The following is a 20,158-nucleotide window of genomic DNA, read 5'->3' as shown; positions in this document are numbered from 1 at the left end:
TTGTTTCCTAGAAACCTGTTGATCAGTCAGTCAATAGAACATTTGAAAATCTCACATCACTATTCTTTGGAAGTTGATTTTGCAATGAGTTTCAGACCACATTGTACAGCTGTATGCCAGTGTCACTTTCATCTGACAAACATGATATGAAATATGATATGAAATCTCCACTGTCAAATTTCTATTATACTATCAGGTTTGGCACTGGTGTAAAATTGTTATAGCTTGAAAAATGATAGCTGTTCACAATGTCTAATTTGTTTTTACATTTATTTTTCCAAAAATAATGTGCACTCTCAGTGTGAATATTCTGTAACAGTAACACACTTAGGGTATGAATGTCATAAAGCTATTAGTAGTGGCTACTAGTTAATTACATACAGCTGCAGTGAAACAGGTCACAATTGGCCAAAGGATATTTACAATATTCGGCTGCATCAGACAATTCCACTGCACTATCATGAATCATCCTCAATATTAATTAATTTCTTAAAAAATCCAAATTACACAGTTGTGACTCAATTTGACAAAAGCAGGCTTCCACACACATCCAATCTTTTGACTTTAACCACATGTAACTTGACCACACAGTAAGCTATTGGCCTAAAATTTTTAAACAATCATTATGCAATAACAGGTCAAAACTTGAAAGTGATAGCATACTTCCACATTGAGTTTATTAAAGTCACAAAACTGGATAATATAATTATGTGTGGAAGCATGGTTTTGTCAAATCCAGTCACATTTACTGCTATGCTGTACAGTGTGTCCTCTATTGCAATATTATTTTCTGGTGCCCTGATTTTATGAAATAGACATACAGTATGCATGTTTGTAATTTACAATTGCTTTTGCTACCATAAGTATGTGCATAATATTATATAGGATGACTGAATTGGTCTTTCATTCTCCACTATAATAATTATAGATACTGTATAATACACATTAACAAGTTTGTGCTTGTACATGATATATAGTGGACAGGTTTGGAATGTCACATGTGTATCACTGTAATTAGATATCTAATCCAAAACAGCCAAGCTGTAAAAAAAGTGTGCGGCCCTCAGAAAGGCTATGGTGAAAAAAGATGTGAAATCCAAGGTGGCGGCCAAGAAATGGCTGTGATGGTAGGTTAATGGTAAAAATTTAATAATGACAATTCAAGTAAATTTTGTAAAGTGGCACAAAAATTCACCTGAATTGTCGTTATTAAAATTTTTACCATTAACCTACCATCACAGCCATTTCTTGGCTGCCACCTTGGATTTCACATCTTTTTTCACCATAGCCTTTCTGAGGGCCGCACACTTTTTTTACAGCTTGGCTGTTTTGGATTAGATTTCATTTCTTTTTGTATTTGTATACCCCAAAGCTGGCCTATGGCCAGCTTTGGGACTTTTTTAACCTATGTTTTTTTTCTTTACTACAGGAAGAAGAAAAGATGAAGTAGATGTACTTTAAATATTTTATCAGTAAATGTACAAATTATATATATGTGACCAGATTTGCGAAAAGGGGTCTTCCACACACATCCAATTTACAAACTTTGGCAGTTCATAATGTCAGATAGGAAAATAGTATTGCCTTGACATTTGGACAGTGATATAGGTTAATACATGAATAAAATTTCAGGTTAGTATCTTCTTTGAGCACAAAGGTATGGTCATTCAAGTTCATAGAATTGGATGTGTGTGGAAGACACTTTTTCGTAAATCCAGTCACATATAATACATACGTGACCGGATTTGCGAAAAGGGGCCTTCCACACATCCAATTTGCCAACTTTGACAATTGATAACTTCAGATTGGAAAGAGCTATTGCCTTGAAATTTGGGCAGTGGTTATTTCTTTGCAGCCTAACTCTCTACATGATGGTTTCTTTGTAGCTGAACTCTCTACAAGGTAATTTCTTCTAGCTGATCTCTCTACAGGGTGATTTGTTTGTAGCTGAATTCTGTGCAGGTGATTTGTTTGCAGCTGAGCTCTTTACGGTTTCTTTGTAGCTGAACTCTCTACAAAGTAACTTCTTCTAACTGATCTTTCTACAGGGTGATTTTTTTATAGCTGAACTATCTACAACGTAATTTCTTCTAGCTGATTTCTCTACAGGGTGATTTGTTTGTAGCTGAATTCTGTACAGGTGATGTGTTTACAGCTGAGCTCTTTACAGAATGGTTTCTTTGTAGCTGAACTCTCTACAAGGTAACTTTTCTAGCTGATGTCTCTACAAGGTGACTAGTTTGTAGCTGAACTCTCTACATGGTGGTTTCTTTTTGTAACTGAACTTTCTACAAGGTGACTTCTTCTAGCTGATCTTTCAATAGGGTGATTTGTTTGTAGATTCACTCTCTACAAGGTAACTTCTTCTAGCTGATCTCTCTACAGGGAGATTTGTTTGTAGCTGAACTCTCTACAGGTGATTTGTTTGTAGCTGAATTCTGTACAGGTGATTTGTTTGCAGCTGAGCTCTTTACAGAATGGTTTCTTTGTAGCTGAACTCTCTAAAAGGTAACTTCTTCTAACTGATCTTTCTACAGGGTGATTTGTTTGTAGCTGAACTATCTACAGGGTAATATCTTCTAGCTGATCTCTCTACAGGGTGATTTGTTTGAAGCTGAATTCTGTACAGGTGATTTGTTTGCAGCTGAGCTCTTTACAGAATGGTTTCTTTGTAGCTGAACTCTCTACAAGGTAATTTCTTCTAGCTGATCTCTCTACAGGGAGATTTGTTTGTAGCTGAACTCTCTACAAGGTAACTTTTCTAGCTGATGTCTCTACAAGGTGGCTAGTTTGTAGCTGAACTCTCTACATGGTGGTTTCTTTGTAATTGAACTTTCTACAAGGTGACTTCTTCTAGCTGGTCTTTCAATAGGATGATTTGTTTGTAGCTTCACTCTCTACAAGGTAACTTCTTCTAGCTGATCTCTCTACATGGTGATTTGTTTATAGCTGAATTCTGTATAGGTGATTTGTTTGCAGCTGAGCTCTTTAAATAATGGTTTCTTTGTAGCTGAACTCTCTCAAGGTAACTTCTTCTAGCTGATGTCTCTACAAGGTGGCTAGTTTGTAGCTGAACTCTCTACATGATGGTTTCTTTGTAACTGAACTTTCTACAAGTTGACTTCTTCTAGCTGGTCTTTCAATAGGATGATTTGTTTGTAGCTTCACTCTCTACAAGGTAACTTCTTCTAGCTGATCTCTCTACATGGTGATTTGTTTATAGCTGAATTCTGTATAGGTGATTTGTTTGCAGCTGAGCTCTTTAAATAATGGTTTCTTTGTAGCTGAACTCTCTCAAGGTAACATCTGCTAGCTGGTGTCTTTACAGGGTCACTAGTTTGTAGCTGAATTTTCTACATGGCAGTTTCTTTGTAACTGAACTCTCTACAAGGTAACTTTTTCTAGCTCATCTTTCTACAGGGTAATTTGTTTGTAGCTGAATTCTGTACAGGTGATTTGTTTGCAGCTGAGCTCTTTAAAGAATGGTTTCTTTGTAGCTGAACTCTCTACAAGGTAACTTCTTCTAGCTGCTGTCTCTACAAGGTCACTAGTTTGCAGCTGAGCTCTCTACATGGTGGTTTCTTTGTAACTGAACTCTCTATAAGGTGACTTCTTCTAGCTGATCTTTCTACAGGGTGATTTGTTTAAAGCTGAACTCATTACAAGGTAACTTCTTCTACCTGATCTCTCTACAGGGAGATTTGTTTGTAGCTGAACTCTCTACATGATGGTTTCTTTGTAGCTGAACTCTCTACAAGGTAACTTCTTCTAGCTAATCTCTCTACAGGGAGATTTGTTTGTAGCTGAACTCTCTACATGATGGTTTCTTTGTAGCTGAACTCTCTGCAAGATAACTTCTTCTATTGATCTCTCTACAGGGCGATTTGTTTGTAGCTGAACTCTCTACATGGTGGTTTCTTTGTAGCTGAACTCTACAAGGTGATTTCTTCTAGCTGAACTATCTCTTTCCATAGTTGCATGAACTCCCTACATGGTAACTTCTTCTAGCTGATCTCTCTACAGGGTGACTTGTGTGTAGCTCATCTCTATACAGGTTTCTTGTTTTAGCTGATCTCTTGAATTCTCTTCAGGGTGACTGCTCTATTAGGATGACTGCTCTATTAGAGTATCTCGATCTCGCACTTGCTGCACCAAGTTGGATTTCGTGTTATAACTCCTTGGCTTTAAGTCTGATTCTTCTACACCATTGATGATCCTTTCTAAGATGATTACTCCATCTGTACAACGATTTTCAAAGCATTACCCCAAGCGGTTTATCTGGTAGGCGTGGCAAGCAGTCGTTTTTTTTATTAGCTAATCTCGATTGCGTAATTGTTACACATTGTTGGTTTTTTCGTTGTATCTTCCTGGTTATTAGCTCGATTTCTTTCAAACCACAAAAGGTTTGAGGTTCAATAGTTAACCTATTCACCAACCGATTTTCAGCTTCTTCCCATACTCGGTTTACCATGTAGGCGTGACAACATATTGGTGTTATTTTTCGTGAATAATCGCGCATAACTCTTTGCCTGTTTATCGTATTCCAGCCAAAGTTGGTACCGTGATGCGCCTTTTTATCCCCCTTCTGTGTGCCAAATTTCAAGGCAATCGGATGTGGCGTTCGCGTTTTATAGCAGTTTTTGTAAGTGTGCGACAAGAAAAAGAAAAATAAGAAGAAAAAACGAAGAAACTGAGCCAATTTTTGAAGTCGCATATCTCGGGAACGCGTGAAGCGATTTCGCTCAAATTTGGAATGTGGAGTGCTGCAGTTGAGGGGCATGTCCACAGCAAAAATCGTCTTGTTTCATAAAGAAAGCACAGAGCTACGGAGGTGCGAAAATTGCGTTTTCTTTCTTCCTGTCAATATACTCACGGGTGTTACGCGCCGGCTTCTTGGGCCGCACGACACACTACCGTGTGTCTTGATGTTTATACACAACTAGTCTGAGTTTTTAACAAACATTCTACATCTATAGGTATTAAGTGGATGGAGGGCAATATCAAGACACACGGTAGTGTGTCGTGCGGCCCAAGTAGCCGGCGCGCCACACCGTGAGTATATTTACAGGAAAAAAGTAAACGCGATTGTCACACCTTTGTAGCTCCGTGAGTCCTTATCCGATTGAAACCAAAGTTGCTACAGAAGTGCCGGCTAGGTCAGGGAGTCCACATTCCAAATTTGAAGAAAATCGCTGCAGCCATTTCCAAGATACGAGCGGCCAAACGTTGGGTTTATTTTCTTCGTTTTTTCTTCTTTTCGCCCACTTCGCAAAATCCGCCATAAAACGCGAATTCGTGCTCCAATCGGGCTGAAATTTGGTACACTTAAAGGGCTCATTAAAGCGAATCACAGTACCAAGTTTGGTAGGAATCCGATGAACATTCAAGGAGTTATGACCAATTATTTTTGTAAAATAAGGTCGAATGTCTGTCACGCCCACAGGGTAAACCGCTTGAAGGAATGAGCTGAAAATTGCTATGTAGATGGAGTAACTATCGTAGGAGTGCCTTTTTGTAGTTTGAAAGGAATCCAGTTAAAGGCCATCGAGATATGACACAAAACCCAACCTGTGTCACAATTACGCGATCGATTTTTATGAAAAAAAAACTATTAGTTTTCACGCCTACCAGCTAGGCAAACCGCTTAGAGCAGTGAGCTGAAAAGCGGTGTGTAGCTGGAATAATTATCATAGAAATTCCTTGCAGTAGTACAGAAGAATCGGATTATGAACCACTGAGTTATGATTCCAAAGCCAACTACGTGTAGCATATGCGAGATAGAGATACTCTAATAGAACAGTCACTCTAATAGAGCATTCAGCTACGTATATAACTTACTCCATTACAGAATTATATGACATTGCAAGATATTCTGTAGGGAGTTCAGCTACAAACAGTTAATCTTATAGACAATTCAGCTACAAGCAAGTCACCCTGTAGAGAGTTCAGCTACAAATATGTTGCTGTAGAGATTCAGAACATTATAAGTCACACTGAAGAGAATTCAGCTATAAACAAGTCACCTTGTAGAGACAACAAGTCACTCTGTAGAAAATTCAGCTACAAACAAGTCACTTCGTAAAGGGTTCAGCTACAAAATAGCTACCCAGTAGAGAGTTCATCTAGATCAGCTACAAACAAGTTACTTTATGCAATGTTCAGTTACAAATAAGTCACTCTGTAGAGACTTCAGCTACAAACAAGTCACTCTTTAGTACAAACAAGTCACCGTGTAGCTGGAGAGTTCAACAACCAATCAAAAAAACCACTCTGTAAAGAGTTCAGCTATACAAACATGTTATAACTCTATAGAGAAAGTTATAACTCTATAGAGAGATCAGCTAGAAACAATTAGTCATCCAGTAGAGAGATCAGCTACAAGTTATCACCTTATAGAGAGTTTAGTTACAAAGGAACCACCATGTAGAGAGTTCAGCTGCAAATATATCACCCTGTAGAGAGTGCAGCTATGAACAGATCACCCTGTAGAGAGTTCAGCTAGAAAAAGTCATCCTGTAGAGAGATCAGCTAGAAGGATCACCTTGCAGAGAGTTCAACTACAAACAAATCACTCTGCAGATAGTTCAGCTACAAACAAGTCACCCTATATAGAGAGATCAGCTAGAAGAAGTTACCTTGTACAGAGCTCAGCTACAAAGAAACCATCATATTGGATATTATCACTAATGTTACATAAGCAACTGCACTTCCTTATTACTTCCTGTACACTATTACTTCCAAGTTAAACATGTATAAAGGAATTGTAGTATTTTGTAAATCATGTGTCTAACCTGATTGTCAATCGAATGCACGAAATAGTGCATGATGTCAGGTAATGTTAAAGCAGCAACACTATCTTTACAATAGTGCTGTATTTTGATTTTCTTTTGATTACATGAATCAGTATAATTACATGCAATTTCCTGTCTTTTCTAGCCACACAAATGTATTTTTAATTTGCATTATAATAACTGTACGCACTTGGTATACATGTGTATTTAAGCTTTAAAAAAAGCCACAAAAAGTTAATTATATGTTTCTGGTTCCCTTCCTGGTCATTGTTTCTGAATGAATTGCACAATCATCATGTAATATTTTACACCTGTTAAAAGGTTTTTATGCCTAGTAAACACTATTTTCTTATAAAGATGCAGTAACTTTGTACATTAACTTTGTTTTCTAAGTATTGTAATGTCAAAAGTATTGTATCACATCAAAGAGTTGCAAAAAAAAAGCCTGGTCACCTGGTCAATTGACCACAAACATATAATTAACTTTGCATGTCCTCAGCACTACTATAGTACAGTCCGACTGAATTACATAGAGAAAACCATGCATAAGTGCTGTATGTACATAGTTTGATCTGAAATGTATAATATTATTTGGTGCAAACTGCACATGATAATTCCTTTGTGCTATCATACGGTGGACAAGGTAATGTTCCACATCTTCCTTCTGTGAAATAGAACAAGAAATCATCTTGGTTAGCTGATGTTCCAGGCACATATTTAAATGCAGTATCCACACAAGTAAACTGAGTACGATGATGATTATAGTGTTCAGCCATAAGATATCCGTAATATTCTCTGGTCCATCCTGTTGGGCAGGTGTACTTAGCTGGGAGCATGTAGACTGTAGAACGTTGAGTGACATAGCAAACTGCACAAGGTACATCAAGACTGTGCACTCCATGTACATGACTGTTACTATCAGTTAGTGTTTCATACTCAGCTCCATACATCAGTGATCTATAATGCTGATATCCACTAATTGGAGTGAGAAAATTTGGATCCAGTGGAAGACATTGTGGATTACTACCACCACCACTTTGTGTATAATCAGATCCTCCTACTCTTCCACTATACACTAGTTCAGCAATTGATGGACACTGGTCATGTCCCCATCTTACATACACAGCTCCTCCATTCCTCTCTGGTTTGTCACCTTTTACGCTCTTTTGTCCTTTAACTCCTATTTCTCCTTTTAGTCCTCTTGGTCCAGAATCACCTATTCCTCCAGTTTGTCCTATGTATATAATACTCCTCATGGTGAATTAACATTGCGTAATACTTGTACTTGTATGTAACAGAATTAATTGTGTGAATGATTTTGTATACCAGCAACCAACAGTTGACTCCTTTTGTTGATCAATTTTTTAAATGTAACCAAACACAGTAGCTTTCCTTATGAAAAACTTGAGACAACTTGAAGCAATTGCAATACAAAATTGTGAAACTTAAACATGAGTAAAATGTGTGGATGAAAAAGATACCTCTCACAAATCTGGACACATTTAAATACAGTATCTAAGTATGCAGAATGTACACAATATGATTGCATCATAATAAATGTTTATTATGTTATTTTATAAAAATAGTCAGGGTATACTTAGTACACACTGTCAATGTGTGAAATTCATGCAATAGTGCTGATAGCTATATGCACATTGCAGACTCGGTGCAAACTGGGGAAACAAATCACCTGGCATAGCTTACTTGGCGACTGACAAATATTATACTAGTTACAATTAGCATAATACCTTGCTCTCCTTTAGCTCCTTTCTTACCAGATTCACCAATTTCTCCAGCAGGTCCTCATAATCCAGTGTCACCTTTATCATTGAAAATGTACATAGACTTAATAACTAAGTGATTATTGTCTTTGTTACACACACACACACGCACACACTACACTACAAAGTATGTGTGTGTGTGGTGTGTATGTGTGGTGTGTGTGTGAGGTGTGTGTGTGTGTGTGTGTGTGTGTGTGTGTGTGTGTGTGTGTGTGTGTGTGTGTGTGTGTGTGTGTGTGTGTGTGTGTGTGTGTGTGTGTGTGTGTGTGTGTGTGTGAGAGAGAGAGAGAGAGAGAGAGAGCATGCAAGACAAGACTTAGTGTGTGAATATGAACACTGCACTATACCATGCACTCACACTATACACACAAAGCCTCCAGCAGCCATGCAAATCACTACTATTACTGTCCAGTGAACCAGTACTGGGATGCCTGCACACCACTCAGCTGGCACTCAGCAAGTCTGTGCAGGCAAATTCTCACGGACAATAATAACTTGCAGGAAGACTGTCCAAGCCTCCTAGAGAGAGTGCATGTCACCTGAAGTACACCCACACCACTAAGTGAGAGAGGACAGTTGGGAATTTGCTTTCTGTGAACAGGCCGAGAGTATGAAGTCAGGTTGAAGTACGTATATTGCAGGTGTAGTGTGTAGATGGTATTCCAAGGTTTCTGGGGCCATGCCCTTAACAAATTAATTTTGAGACTTTAAAACCTCAGAGACTGAATTTTAGACAGTATGTTTTATGGGTATACGTTTACTTATTGTTCTGTTAGAGTAGTTGACTGCTTTATTAGAGTAAAAGTAGGGTCCATGTATATAATATGTGATCGGGCCTGCGATAATAGGTCATGTGGGCACATGATTTTTGCCTACTGTTTCACACTTTCATCACTCATAACTTTTTGTACCATTATGCTATGGTATTGCAATTTTCAGCTCCTAGTCAGTATTTACTTGGCAAGTTACAGAATGCAAAAAATACTATTTCAGCACTGCGATATGACCTGAAGAGTGATGGGGTGTAGTTTGTGCCCACATGCCCGGTTTTCACAGGCCCGGTCACATATGCTCCCCCTTTCCACTGATATAGGAAAGTATGAGAGGAGAAAGTACAGGAAAGATGTGTAGAAAATGTTAATAGTTAAAAACTGATATACGCAATAATTCATATGCACACACTGTACCTATTAATCCTCTCGGTCCCCTATCACCAGTGTCTCCTCTTGGTCCAGTATCTCCTTTTTGCCCACTATCACCTTTAGTACCTTTTGTCCCATCCATACCAGCTGCACCTTTATTTCCTTTTTCTCCAGTGTTCCCTTTGAGTCAGTTTTATAATGCTGCAATGCATGCGCAATTGTGTCAACAAACCTTGAATACCACTTTCCCCTCTTTCTCCTCTGTATCCTGGATCACCTGTCACACAATAAAGACTGAAATGAAATCTTGTATGTGCTATCACTACCTCATTATAACGCTAAGGAGATCACTGCTTGTTTATAATTTCAAGCAGTAGCTACATAGCTATTATAGTGAAGATTATTGGTCAAGTATATACTATCTAATCAAAAACAGCCAAGCTGTAAAAAAAGGTGTGGCCCCCATAAAGGCCATGGTGAAAAAAGATGTGAAATCCAAGGTGGCGGCCAAGAAATGGCTGTGATGGTAGGTTAATGGTTACATTTTAATAACAACAATTCAGGTGAATTTGGTGCCAAGACCAAGCGGCACAAAATTCACCTGAATTGCCGTTATTAAAATGTAACCATTAACCTACCATCACAGCCATTTCTTGGCCGCCACCTTGGATTTCACATCTTTTTTCACCATGGCCTTTATGGGGGCCGCACCTTTTTTTACAGCTTGGCTGTTTTTGATTAGATATCACTTCTTTTTGTATTTGCATACTGCAAAGCCGGCCTATGGCTGGCTTTGGGGCTTTTTTAACCCATGTGTTTTTTTCTTTACCACAGGAAGAAGAAAAGAACCTAAAGAAGAATTTTAGTACTTCAATTATTTTTGATTTTATTAATAATTATGCAAATTATATACATATATTTATTACATGCTCATTATTCCCCACAGGATTTTTTTTGCAGCTGATCTCTCTACTGGGTGACTTGAAATGTAGCTGAACTATATACAGGATGGTTTCTTTGTAGCTGAACTCTCTACAGGTGATTTGTTTGCAGCTAAACTCTCTACATGGTGGTGTCTTTATAGCCGAACTCTCTACATGATGGTTTCTTTGTAGCTGAACTCTCTATAAGGTGACTTCGTCTAGCTGAACTCTCTACAGGGTGATTTTTTTGTAGCTGAACTCTCTGCAGGGTGATTTGTTTGCAGCTGAACTCTCTACATGATGGTTTCTTTGTAGCTAAACTCTTTACAAGATGACTTCTTCTAGCTGAACTCTCTACGGGGTAATTTTTTTGTAGCTGAACTCTCTATATGATGGTTTCTTTGTAAATGAACTCTCTACAAGGTAACTTCTTCTAGCTGATCTTTCTACTGGGTGATTTGTTTGCAGCTGAACTCTCTACATGGTGGTTTCTTTGTTGCTGAACTCTCTACAAGGTGAATTCTTCTACCTGATCTCTCTACAGGGTGATTTGTTTGTAACTGAACTCTGTACAAGTGCGTTTTTGTGGGTGATCTCACTGCAGGTTGATTTGTTTGTAGCTGAACTCACTAAAGGGTGATTTTGCTTGTAGCTGAACTCCTTGCATTGTATCTAGTTTCTAGCTGATCTCTCTACAGGGTGATTTGTTTGTAGCTGATCTCTCTACAAGTTAATTTGTGTGTAGCTGATCTCTCTGCAGGTTAATTAATTTGCAGCCGATCTCTCTACAAGGTAATTTGTTTGTAGCTGAACTGTCTATAAAGTGATTTATTTGTAGCTGATCTCTCTGCAGGTTGATTTGTTTTAGCTGAACTCTCTACAGGGTGATTTACTTGTAGCTGAACTCCTTACATTGTGACTAGTTTCTAGCTGATCTCTCTACAGGGTGATTTGTTTGTAGCTGATCTCTCTACAAGTTGATTTGTGTGTAGCTGATCTTTCTACTGGTTGATTTGTTAGTAGTCGATCTCTCTACAGGGTAATTTGTTTGTAGCTGAACTCTGTACAAGGTGCTTTTTTGTAGGTGATCTCACTGCAGGTTGATTTGTTTGTAGCTGAACTCACTAAAGGGTGATTTGCTTGTAGCTGAACTCCTTACATTGTGTCCAGTTTCTAGCTGATCTCTCTACAGAGTGATTTGTTTGTAGCTGAACTCTCTATAAGGTGATTTATTTGTAGCTGAACTCCTTACATTGTGTGTAGTTTCTAGCTGATCTCTCTACAGGGTGATTTGTTTGTAATTGATCTCTCTACAAGTTGATTTGTGTGTAGCTGATCTCTCTGCAGGTTGATTTGTTTGTAGCCGATCTCTCTATAGAGTAATTTGTTTGTAGCTGAACTCTCCATAAGGTGATTTGTTTGTAGTTGATCTCTCTGCAGGTTGATTTGTTTTAGCTGATCTCTCTACAGGCTGATTTGTTTGTAGCCGATCTCTCTACAGGGTAATTTGTTTGTAGCTGAATTCTCTACAAGTCGATTTGTGTGTAGCTGATCTCTCTGCAGGTTGATTTGTTTGTAGCCGATCTCTCTACAGGGCAATTTGTTTGTAGCTGATCTCTCTACAGGGTGATTTTTTTGTAGCTGACCTCTCTTCAGGGTGATTTGTTTCTAGCTGATCTCTCTACAGGGTGATTTTTTGTAGCTGAACTCTCTTCAGGGTGATTTGTTTCTAGCTGATTGCTCTACAGGTTGATTTGTTTGTAGATGAACTCTCTACAGGGTAATTTGCTTGTAGCTGAACTCCTTACTTTGTGTCTAGTTTGTAGCTGAACTCTCTACAGGGTGATTTGTTTGTAGCTGAACTCCTTACATTGTGTGTAGTTTCTAGCTGATCTCTCTACAGGGTGATTTGTTTGTAGCTGATCTCTCTACAAGTTGATTTGTGTATATATAGCTGATCTCTCTGCAGGTTGATTTGTTTGTAGCCGATCTCTCTACAGGTAATCTGTTTGTAGCTGAACTCTCTATAAGGTGATTTGTTTGTAGCTGATCTCTCTGCAGGTTGATTTGTTTTAGCTGAACTCTCTACAGGGTGATTGCTTGTAGCTGAACTCCTTACATTGTGTCTAGTTTCTAGCTGATGTCTCTACAGGGTGATTGTTTGTAGCTGAACTCTCTTCAGGGTGATTTGTTTCTAGCTGATCTCTCTACAGGTAGATTTGTGGTGATTTGTTCATTGCTGATCGCTCTAAAGGTAATTGATTTGTTGCAGTTGAACACCCTGCAAAGTGTTTTGTTTGTAGCTGATCACTCTAAAGGGTAATTTGTTTGTAGCAGAACTCTCTCCACAGTGACTTGTGTGTAGCTGAATTCTGTGTAACTGAATTCTCTAGAGAGTGACTTAATTGTAGCTGAATTCTCTACACAGTGCATGACTTGTTTATAGCTGAACTTTCTTCAGTGTGACTTGTAATGTTCTGAATCTCTATAGTGGTATGTTTGCTTAACTCTCCACATGGTGACTGTCTTCTTGCTGAACTGTCTATAAGATTAACTGTTTGCAGCTGAACTCCCTACAGAATAACTTGTGATGTAATAAAATTCTATAATGGAGTAAATAAATTAGCCGAATGCTCTATTAGGGTGACTGTTCTATTAGAGTATCTCGATCTCGCATTTGCTACACGGAGTTGGCTTTCGAATCATAACTCAGTGGTTTGTAATCCGATTCTTCTGTACTACTGCAAGGACTTTCTATGAAGATTATTCCAGCTATACACCGATTTTCAGCTCATTGCTCTAAGCGGTTTGCCTAGTAGGCGTGAAAACTAATACTTTTTTATTCATAAAAATCGATCGCGTAATTGTGACACAGGTTGGATTTTGTGTCATATCTCCGTGGTCTTTATCTCGATTCCTTTCAAACCACCAAAAGGCACTCCTACGATGGTTAATCCATCTACATAGCAATTTTCAACTCATTCCATGAAGCGGTTTACCCTGTAGGCGTGACAACAAATCGATCTTGTTTTACGCGAATAATCGGTCATAACTCCTGAACCATTCATCGGATTTGTACCAAATTTGATGCTACGATTCGCCTTTGGACTCCCTTTCTGTGTGCCAAATTTCAAGGCGATCGGAGTACGCGTTTGCTTGTTATAGCAATTTTTGCAAGTGTGCGAAAAGACGAAGAAGAAGAAAAAAACGAAGAAAAAAAAACGAAACTTTGGCAGCTCGTATCTCGGAAATGGCTGGAGCGATTTCCTTCAAAGTTGGAATGTAGACTCCCTTGGCTGGCGGGCAACTGTGTAGCAAATTTGGTTTCAATCAGATAAGTGATCACCGAGATACAAAGGTGTGAAAATGACGTTTTCGTTCTTCCTGTCAATATACTCACGGTGTGGCGCGCCGGCTTCTTGGGCCGCACGACACACTACCGTGTGTCTTGATATTAAACAAAAATATTTCTATTAAGTCTAGATATCTATGGCAATATACTAAGTAACCTACCTAAAATAAAGCAATTAGTGTGCTGAGAAATTTGGTTAACTTTCCTATTGCCTATGCTGTGATTAAAAGGCACTATTTCCATCTCAAGATGCTATGTATTACAGCCATATGATTTTGCTCTAGATCTGTTCATAATTATGTATATGTTTAAGTATCGCCGTGAGTACCATATGATAAATACAGCATGAGGCGCATGGCCGAGATGCTAATAGTGCATAAAGTGAAGCCGAGTGCTTTATTAGCAAAGAGGCCATACTTTATGAAATTTAAAGTACACTTTTTCCTTTGATCTTGCCCACGCAAAGTTCTATAAATCCAAAAATGTTAGCTAATAACTAAAAATACACATATTAGTTTGTGCGAACATACAGTACATTGAAAATAATAATGTGACTATGTTGTATCATTATGACAGATACTCAATGAAGTTGCCTATTGGAACTCCTAATTCAAGCTATAACTTGAAACATACAGTGTACCTGTTTGGATATAGTTGACATTTTCATAATATAAATGAAATTTTAAAGAAAATGGAACAACTATATATGCCTGCATCAAATATTCCAGCATAATACTAAATGCATAATAGGCTACAGTGCTACGCCGATAATCTTATAGCATCATAATTCAAATCTAAATATGGAGCTTAATTTCTTGAAAATAGATTAATTTCCCTAATAGAGCTAAAATAGAAACTGCAGCAAAGCACTCAAATGTATTGTAAATAGTTCCTTGTATCAATACTCTCTAATAGCACAGTCACTTTGTAGTGAAACACTCTGATAGAGCATTCACTGATAAAAATATTCAAAAAATGTTGCTAATCTAGAGACATAATGCAAGCATAAAGGGATTAAGGGAACACTGAAGAACATAATACATGTAGGTGAAAAATTTGGGAAATTCCCGAAAGCATTTTGGACTCAGGCTAGGGACAATAATTATGTATCTACTATATATAACTAGGGTAGAAAGATCCTTTTAAGAACCGGATGATACACTTAAATTAATTGGGATACCACCAAATGACTAGAGATTGCTTAGGGTACTGGTATGGAAAAGGTGCTCTGCAACAAGCTATACAGTTTTCAAATCTTTGATTCTGAGTAATGTTTCTATACAGTGGAACGCCTGAATTTATGAGAATACTGAACTCTACACAGTGAAGTATATAATACTCAAAATAATTTAACAATGTACATGCGTATATCCAAATATTTTGTAACCGATCTGGATTTAAGAAAAGGGGTCTATCACAATCTTCAATTTGCCACATGTGATGACTCAATACATATAACTCCAGATTGGAAACGGTTATTGACTTGAAATATGGTCAGTAGTGAGCACCAACATAGCTTAATGGATGAAAATTTTTTCAGGATAATATATTTCTTGAGGTATGGTCTTCTGACTTCATACTGTAGAATTGGATGCATGTGGAAGACCAGTTTTTGCAAATCCAGTCACATATAAGACACAAGTGTTCAGCGAATGGAGGTTCCTGATTATGACAAGAAAAGTTAGGGGACTCAGTACAATGAACGCACAAACATATTTTGCTGAAGTGCATCAGTAAAGCAGTATAGTAGGGGACATGTGTCCTTAAGAAAATAATGTTTAAGATTCAATAATTCATAGCAGTTTCTAAAACATAATTATCTTTATAGATGCTTTATTAGAATGCGTGACTGCGTGCTTTATTGCAGTATGTATCTCAATCATTGTACATGTGAGAATACCAGTTGGTAGGGCTCAATACCTGCCACCTCTCAAAATTCTACCACTTGGCTGAAAGAATTTGTGTCCACAAAACTAAAAGCAGTTGGAGCTAGGAATAAACGTTAATACTATAAAATATCATTGGTATCAAATCTTTATCATTTAATTGATCTCTATATACATTCAGTATTGTTGCATTCCTAATTAGTGCCTTTTAACTCTAAAAAGCTAATAATATCACTTCATCCAAACTAACTGTTGAACAAGGTGGCCACATTACTTCACAATTGTGACTGAGTCTTCACAATTGTGATTGTGACCTTTTCCAAGCACAGTGGCGATCCGTACAAGCGGTCTGAGACCCCAATGGAGGGAGCTCTGGCCAGCTAAGGAATAGCTGTGTGTGAGTGTACAGCTCTCTTGAGTCGAATAAAGACATGTGCTATGTAAATTGCTTTTCATTGTAGCCAGTTTTGACACATTAATGACTCATAACTTGACCTAATTTATCCCCATATGCCTTCCTCTTCAGTTTTTAAGTCTACAGTGGAATATTTAGCTACATTACAGGTGTACCTATTATTCCCCTTGGTCCACGATAGCCAGTGTCACCTCTTGGTCCTGGAGGACCAACATCTCCTTTACGTCCTTGTTTCCCTTCATCTCCTATTGGACCAGGAGGACCCCTGGGACCTGGTGCACCATCTTTACATTTATGATCATCCCCTGATTGTCTCTTCGTGATGTCATGAGTGGAAACAGTGTTGTCAAAACTATTAGTTTTCAGGGACTAATAAAAGTGAGATTATGTTATGTATATAATTATATACACATACACATAATAATAATAATGCCATGTAGTTAGGAAGCAGTGCATCTGGCTGTGCATATTTAACCAATTCAGCTTTTAAATTAGATAGCCATTTTAAAACGACTACAGTAACTCAAATGTGACATCTACTACCTTATGTATAGCTATTCCTCTTCCAATATTATCTGAGCAGTCAATACATGAGTATATTTGTCCTAGTGGTGTACCACATTGATAAAGGCACACGACATATTATATGTAAGGACTGAACTATACATATATATATTTGTTTGAGATTATTGATGGGGATACAAGCACACACAATATTTACAGGGTAAACTATCCACTGTTGAGATTATCGATGTTCTATAAACTGGTGCTCTGTTATGGTAATTCATTAATATAGTTAGCACACTGTCAATTAGCAATGCTGAATTTAACCTCAACTAGCTGGATAGACTGTCATCATCATAAACTGCCGATAGCCTTCATGTGGTATGGTTGAGAGTGTGCATATCAGTATTTTAGTCAAAAATGCAGCAAGTTATACTTACTCTCACATAAAAAAATATAATATATATATTGGCCACCTGCTTACAACACATTGCACACGATTACATGGATTTCTTGTCTTCATCCCCCCCCCCCCCCCCCCCCCCCCCCACCCCTCCATCAAACTTATTTACCCACCCCCTCATATATGATGTAGTAGAGGATTCAAGAACCTGAGTCCCAGATAGTGAATACCCATTCCTCACTAGGCCACTGAGAGTAGGCAATGAAGTATCAAGGGGGCATGATGAACTAGCTAGGCCCAGGACAGAAAAAAAGCCACAAGCAGAAAACAGCAGACGAGAGTGTTGCAACTATTCATGTACTGTGTCATGTACAATACTTCATTCTTATAGGCTATGTCTCATCTCTGTTTAGTTATCAATGCAGGGATCAGTGTTCTGGTTATTGGGTACAGTGGTACAGTGTGGGGTTCCTATGTATGTGTGGTTTGGTGGGAAAGGCTGTAGCCTTCCTATGGCCTTAGAAGTTCGTGTGGCTTCAAAATTGGGAACCCCAAGTATTTCGCCCCCAAGCCTCATGCAATTGGGAGCCACAATTTGTGGCTTATCATATCAATGCAAAAATTGCATAGGAGAACCATGGAACCCTGCACAACTACCAAGACAAAACCACCATTATTGGACGGCGATGGACAAGTGAACAATATCAGCTTGAAATAAATGGCTGATTGTTCAGGGTTCTTTATTTAATGACCAACATTAATAAATTTTAACAAGGCTTTACCTTCGTGCGCAACATAATACATGAAAGTCTGTTCAGTTGACAATGCTACTTGGGTAACTTGCAGTGCTTGCTTCATGAAGCTATTTCCATGGAATACTTGTTTGCATCATATAACTATTAGTAACTAGGAAGCATAATAGACTAGTGTGCTCACTGTGCAGTATGTGTGGCTAGCTGAAGACCCATTTTCAGAGGTGCTTATAATCTCTAATTGGTAAATACTTCATAAGAGGTGTCATGATGATGAAAAGTGGATTGGCCATGCATGGCTTCAACCTGTGTTTGCAGAGGCCTTTAGTACAAGTATAGAATGTATAAACATTGAGAGAAGTGCATAAAATTTCAAAGTCCAGACAGGTTCCTTGAGTCCAAGGTCTACTGTTTATACACACAGTCTGCAGCATGATCATACACTATTTAGTTCAGTTATCCACGAAACCATACACTATGCCACCACAGCAACTCACACTATGAATTTACCAATATTAGATGAAAACTAGTCCATCACTACATTACTCAGCAATGAATAATCTATGCTCTGAATGGAAAGCAGTACAATGGCTGGGCTGAATCAGCATTGATACACCACACACTTCACCACCAGATTGTTCATGCAATACTGCTATGTATGACACAGCTTTCAGTTGCCAAATTTTTATATCCTTAACCTTAGTGTTTCTTTTCCAGTATTATACACAAAATGGACACCTTTTGATGAACCTCAAATCAGTTCATATCATACACATTTGGTTATATGTGACCTGATCTTGGAAAACCTACCTTTTTGGCACATTGGTCAATTTTTTGTTTTATAGCTTAAATGAGGTACTAGGTGCTCATCTATCTTGTGTTAAAATTTCAGCTAAATATTTTTAAGCATTCCTGAGATATGGCCGATTTTCTGTCCTGTACATTACAAACTAACTTTTATGGTAATGTATTGAGTTCTGTGGGTGATTAAGGGTGACAAATGGTGACAAATCACTTTGTTTACTAATAATTCCATTCTCACCATCTAAAATACTTTAAAAGACATTTCTGATAGATTAATGAAGTATTCTTAGTACTTTTCTACAATTAAAAGCCATGTATCATTGTCTAAGACTAAGTTTTAGCCATTCCAGCACCTGAACAAATCACCCAATTTGTAAGTTACTTGTTGTCCCATGCATGTGAAATTACTACATGGTCTGATATAATCATCCATATCTCCTAGGAAAAAGAAGCTATGGGTGTGAAACTTCACAGCAAGAAGGTTTAATAGTTGCTTTATCCAAATGTGAAAAAAATTAATCTTAAAAATATTGTTGAAATTTTCATGTGAGTTTTCCCAAAAAGTTAGCTTGTGCCCAAAAGGTAGGTTTTCAAAGATCCAGTCACATATTTGATTTGATTCCACCCTTGAGCCTTGGGAATTGCATTTGTGGAATCTAGAGATTTCCACTTGGGAATTGCATTTGCAAATCAAAATATACATGTATACAAACCTCATGATTGTGTTATTAATATTGTGTATTAACTAGGCATGTGTAAATATTGGATAGTTTGTTAAACTTTGCTATTTCAGCATGTTTACTAATACAGCATGTTTACTAATACAGCATGTTCAGGTTACTATTTCAGCATGTTCAGCTTTTTATATACACATATTAATATCCTCACATTAACTTGTTCCTGCAACTTCAACAACAACTCCCTGTCATACTCTACTTGTTGTTGTAATAGATCCAGTGATGACTGGAAGTACCAAGTCACACCAAACAGTAGAACTAGACTAACTAGTGATAGTACTAAACTAACTACCAGCACAACATCCTTGTTGGTAGCAACAGCCATTGTATATTAACTAACACTACATATGTAGTTGTGAGTAGTATTTTAAATACTGAGCTGTTCAGTAGTGGTATGTGTAGGAGTACAACAGTTATGTCTTCAAGTTGCTCTATCGTTTAATGACTTTCATACTGTGTTACTAAGGATTCTATCTGAAATGAAATAGAAAAGGCTGAACAAGTAAACATTATGATCACTGTACTACCTTAAGAAGAATCATGGACCTGTATTACTAGACTGGATCACATTCTATTCAACCAAAGGCAAGCAAGTAGTCTGATTACGCAAGAATATGAGAAGTTGTATTCTTATTTTAGCTGAAATATGTATAAATTCTTCAGTCAAA

The 20,158-nt window shown here is 37.8% G+C and overlaps 2 protein-coding genes across 2 annotated transcripts in view; both read right to left on the bottom strand.

Annotated features, from left to right (window-relative positions):
- LOC136251271 (short-chain collagen C4-like) overlaps window positions 1-19,837 on the bottom strand; it is a 54,507-nt gene extending 34,670 nt beyond the window's left edge. The window contains exons 1-4 of the mRNA XM_066043703.1: window positions 19,642-19,837; window positions 16,446-16,659; window positions 9,947-9,991; window positions 9,760-9,894 (exon numbers count right to left, since the gene is read on the bottom strand). Of these exons, the coding sequence (XP_065899775.1) occupies window positions 9,760-9,894; window positions 9,947-9,991; window positions 16,446-16,659; window positions 19,642-19,815 (568 nt within the window). The 5' untranslated portion in view covers window positions 19,816-19,837. The remainder of the gene's footprint in view (window positions 1-9,759; window positions 9,895-9,946; window positions 9,992-16,445; window positions 16,660-19,641) is intronic.
- LOC136242103 (short-chain collagen C4-like) lies at window positions 7,312-9,486 on the bottom strand. The gene is made up of 3 exons (XM_066033495.1): window positions 9,459-9,486; window positions 8,540-8,593; window positions 7,312-8,025 (listed from the first exon to the last, which is right to left on the bottom strand). The coding sequence occupies exons 1-3, from the start codon at window positions 9,484-9,486 to the stop codon at window positions 7,379-7,381; spliced, it is 729 nt and encodes a 242-aa protein (XP_065889567.1). The 3' UTR covers window positions 7,312-7,378.
- Window positions 19,838-20,158: the final 321 nt, after the last annotated feature.

Source organism: Dysidea avara, chromosome 1 (assembly GCF_963678975.1).
Source record: "Dysidea avara chromosome 1, odDysAvar1.4, whole genome shotgun sequence".
NCBI classification, from domain to species: domain Eukaryota; kingdom Metazoa; phylum Porifera; class Demospongiae; order Dictyoceratida; family Dysideidae; genus Dysidea; species Dysidea avara.
Note: the sequence above shows the minus strand (reverse complement) of the source record. Positions and strands in the feature narration are given on the sequence as shown.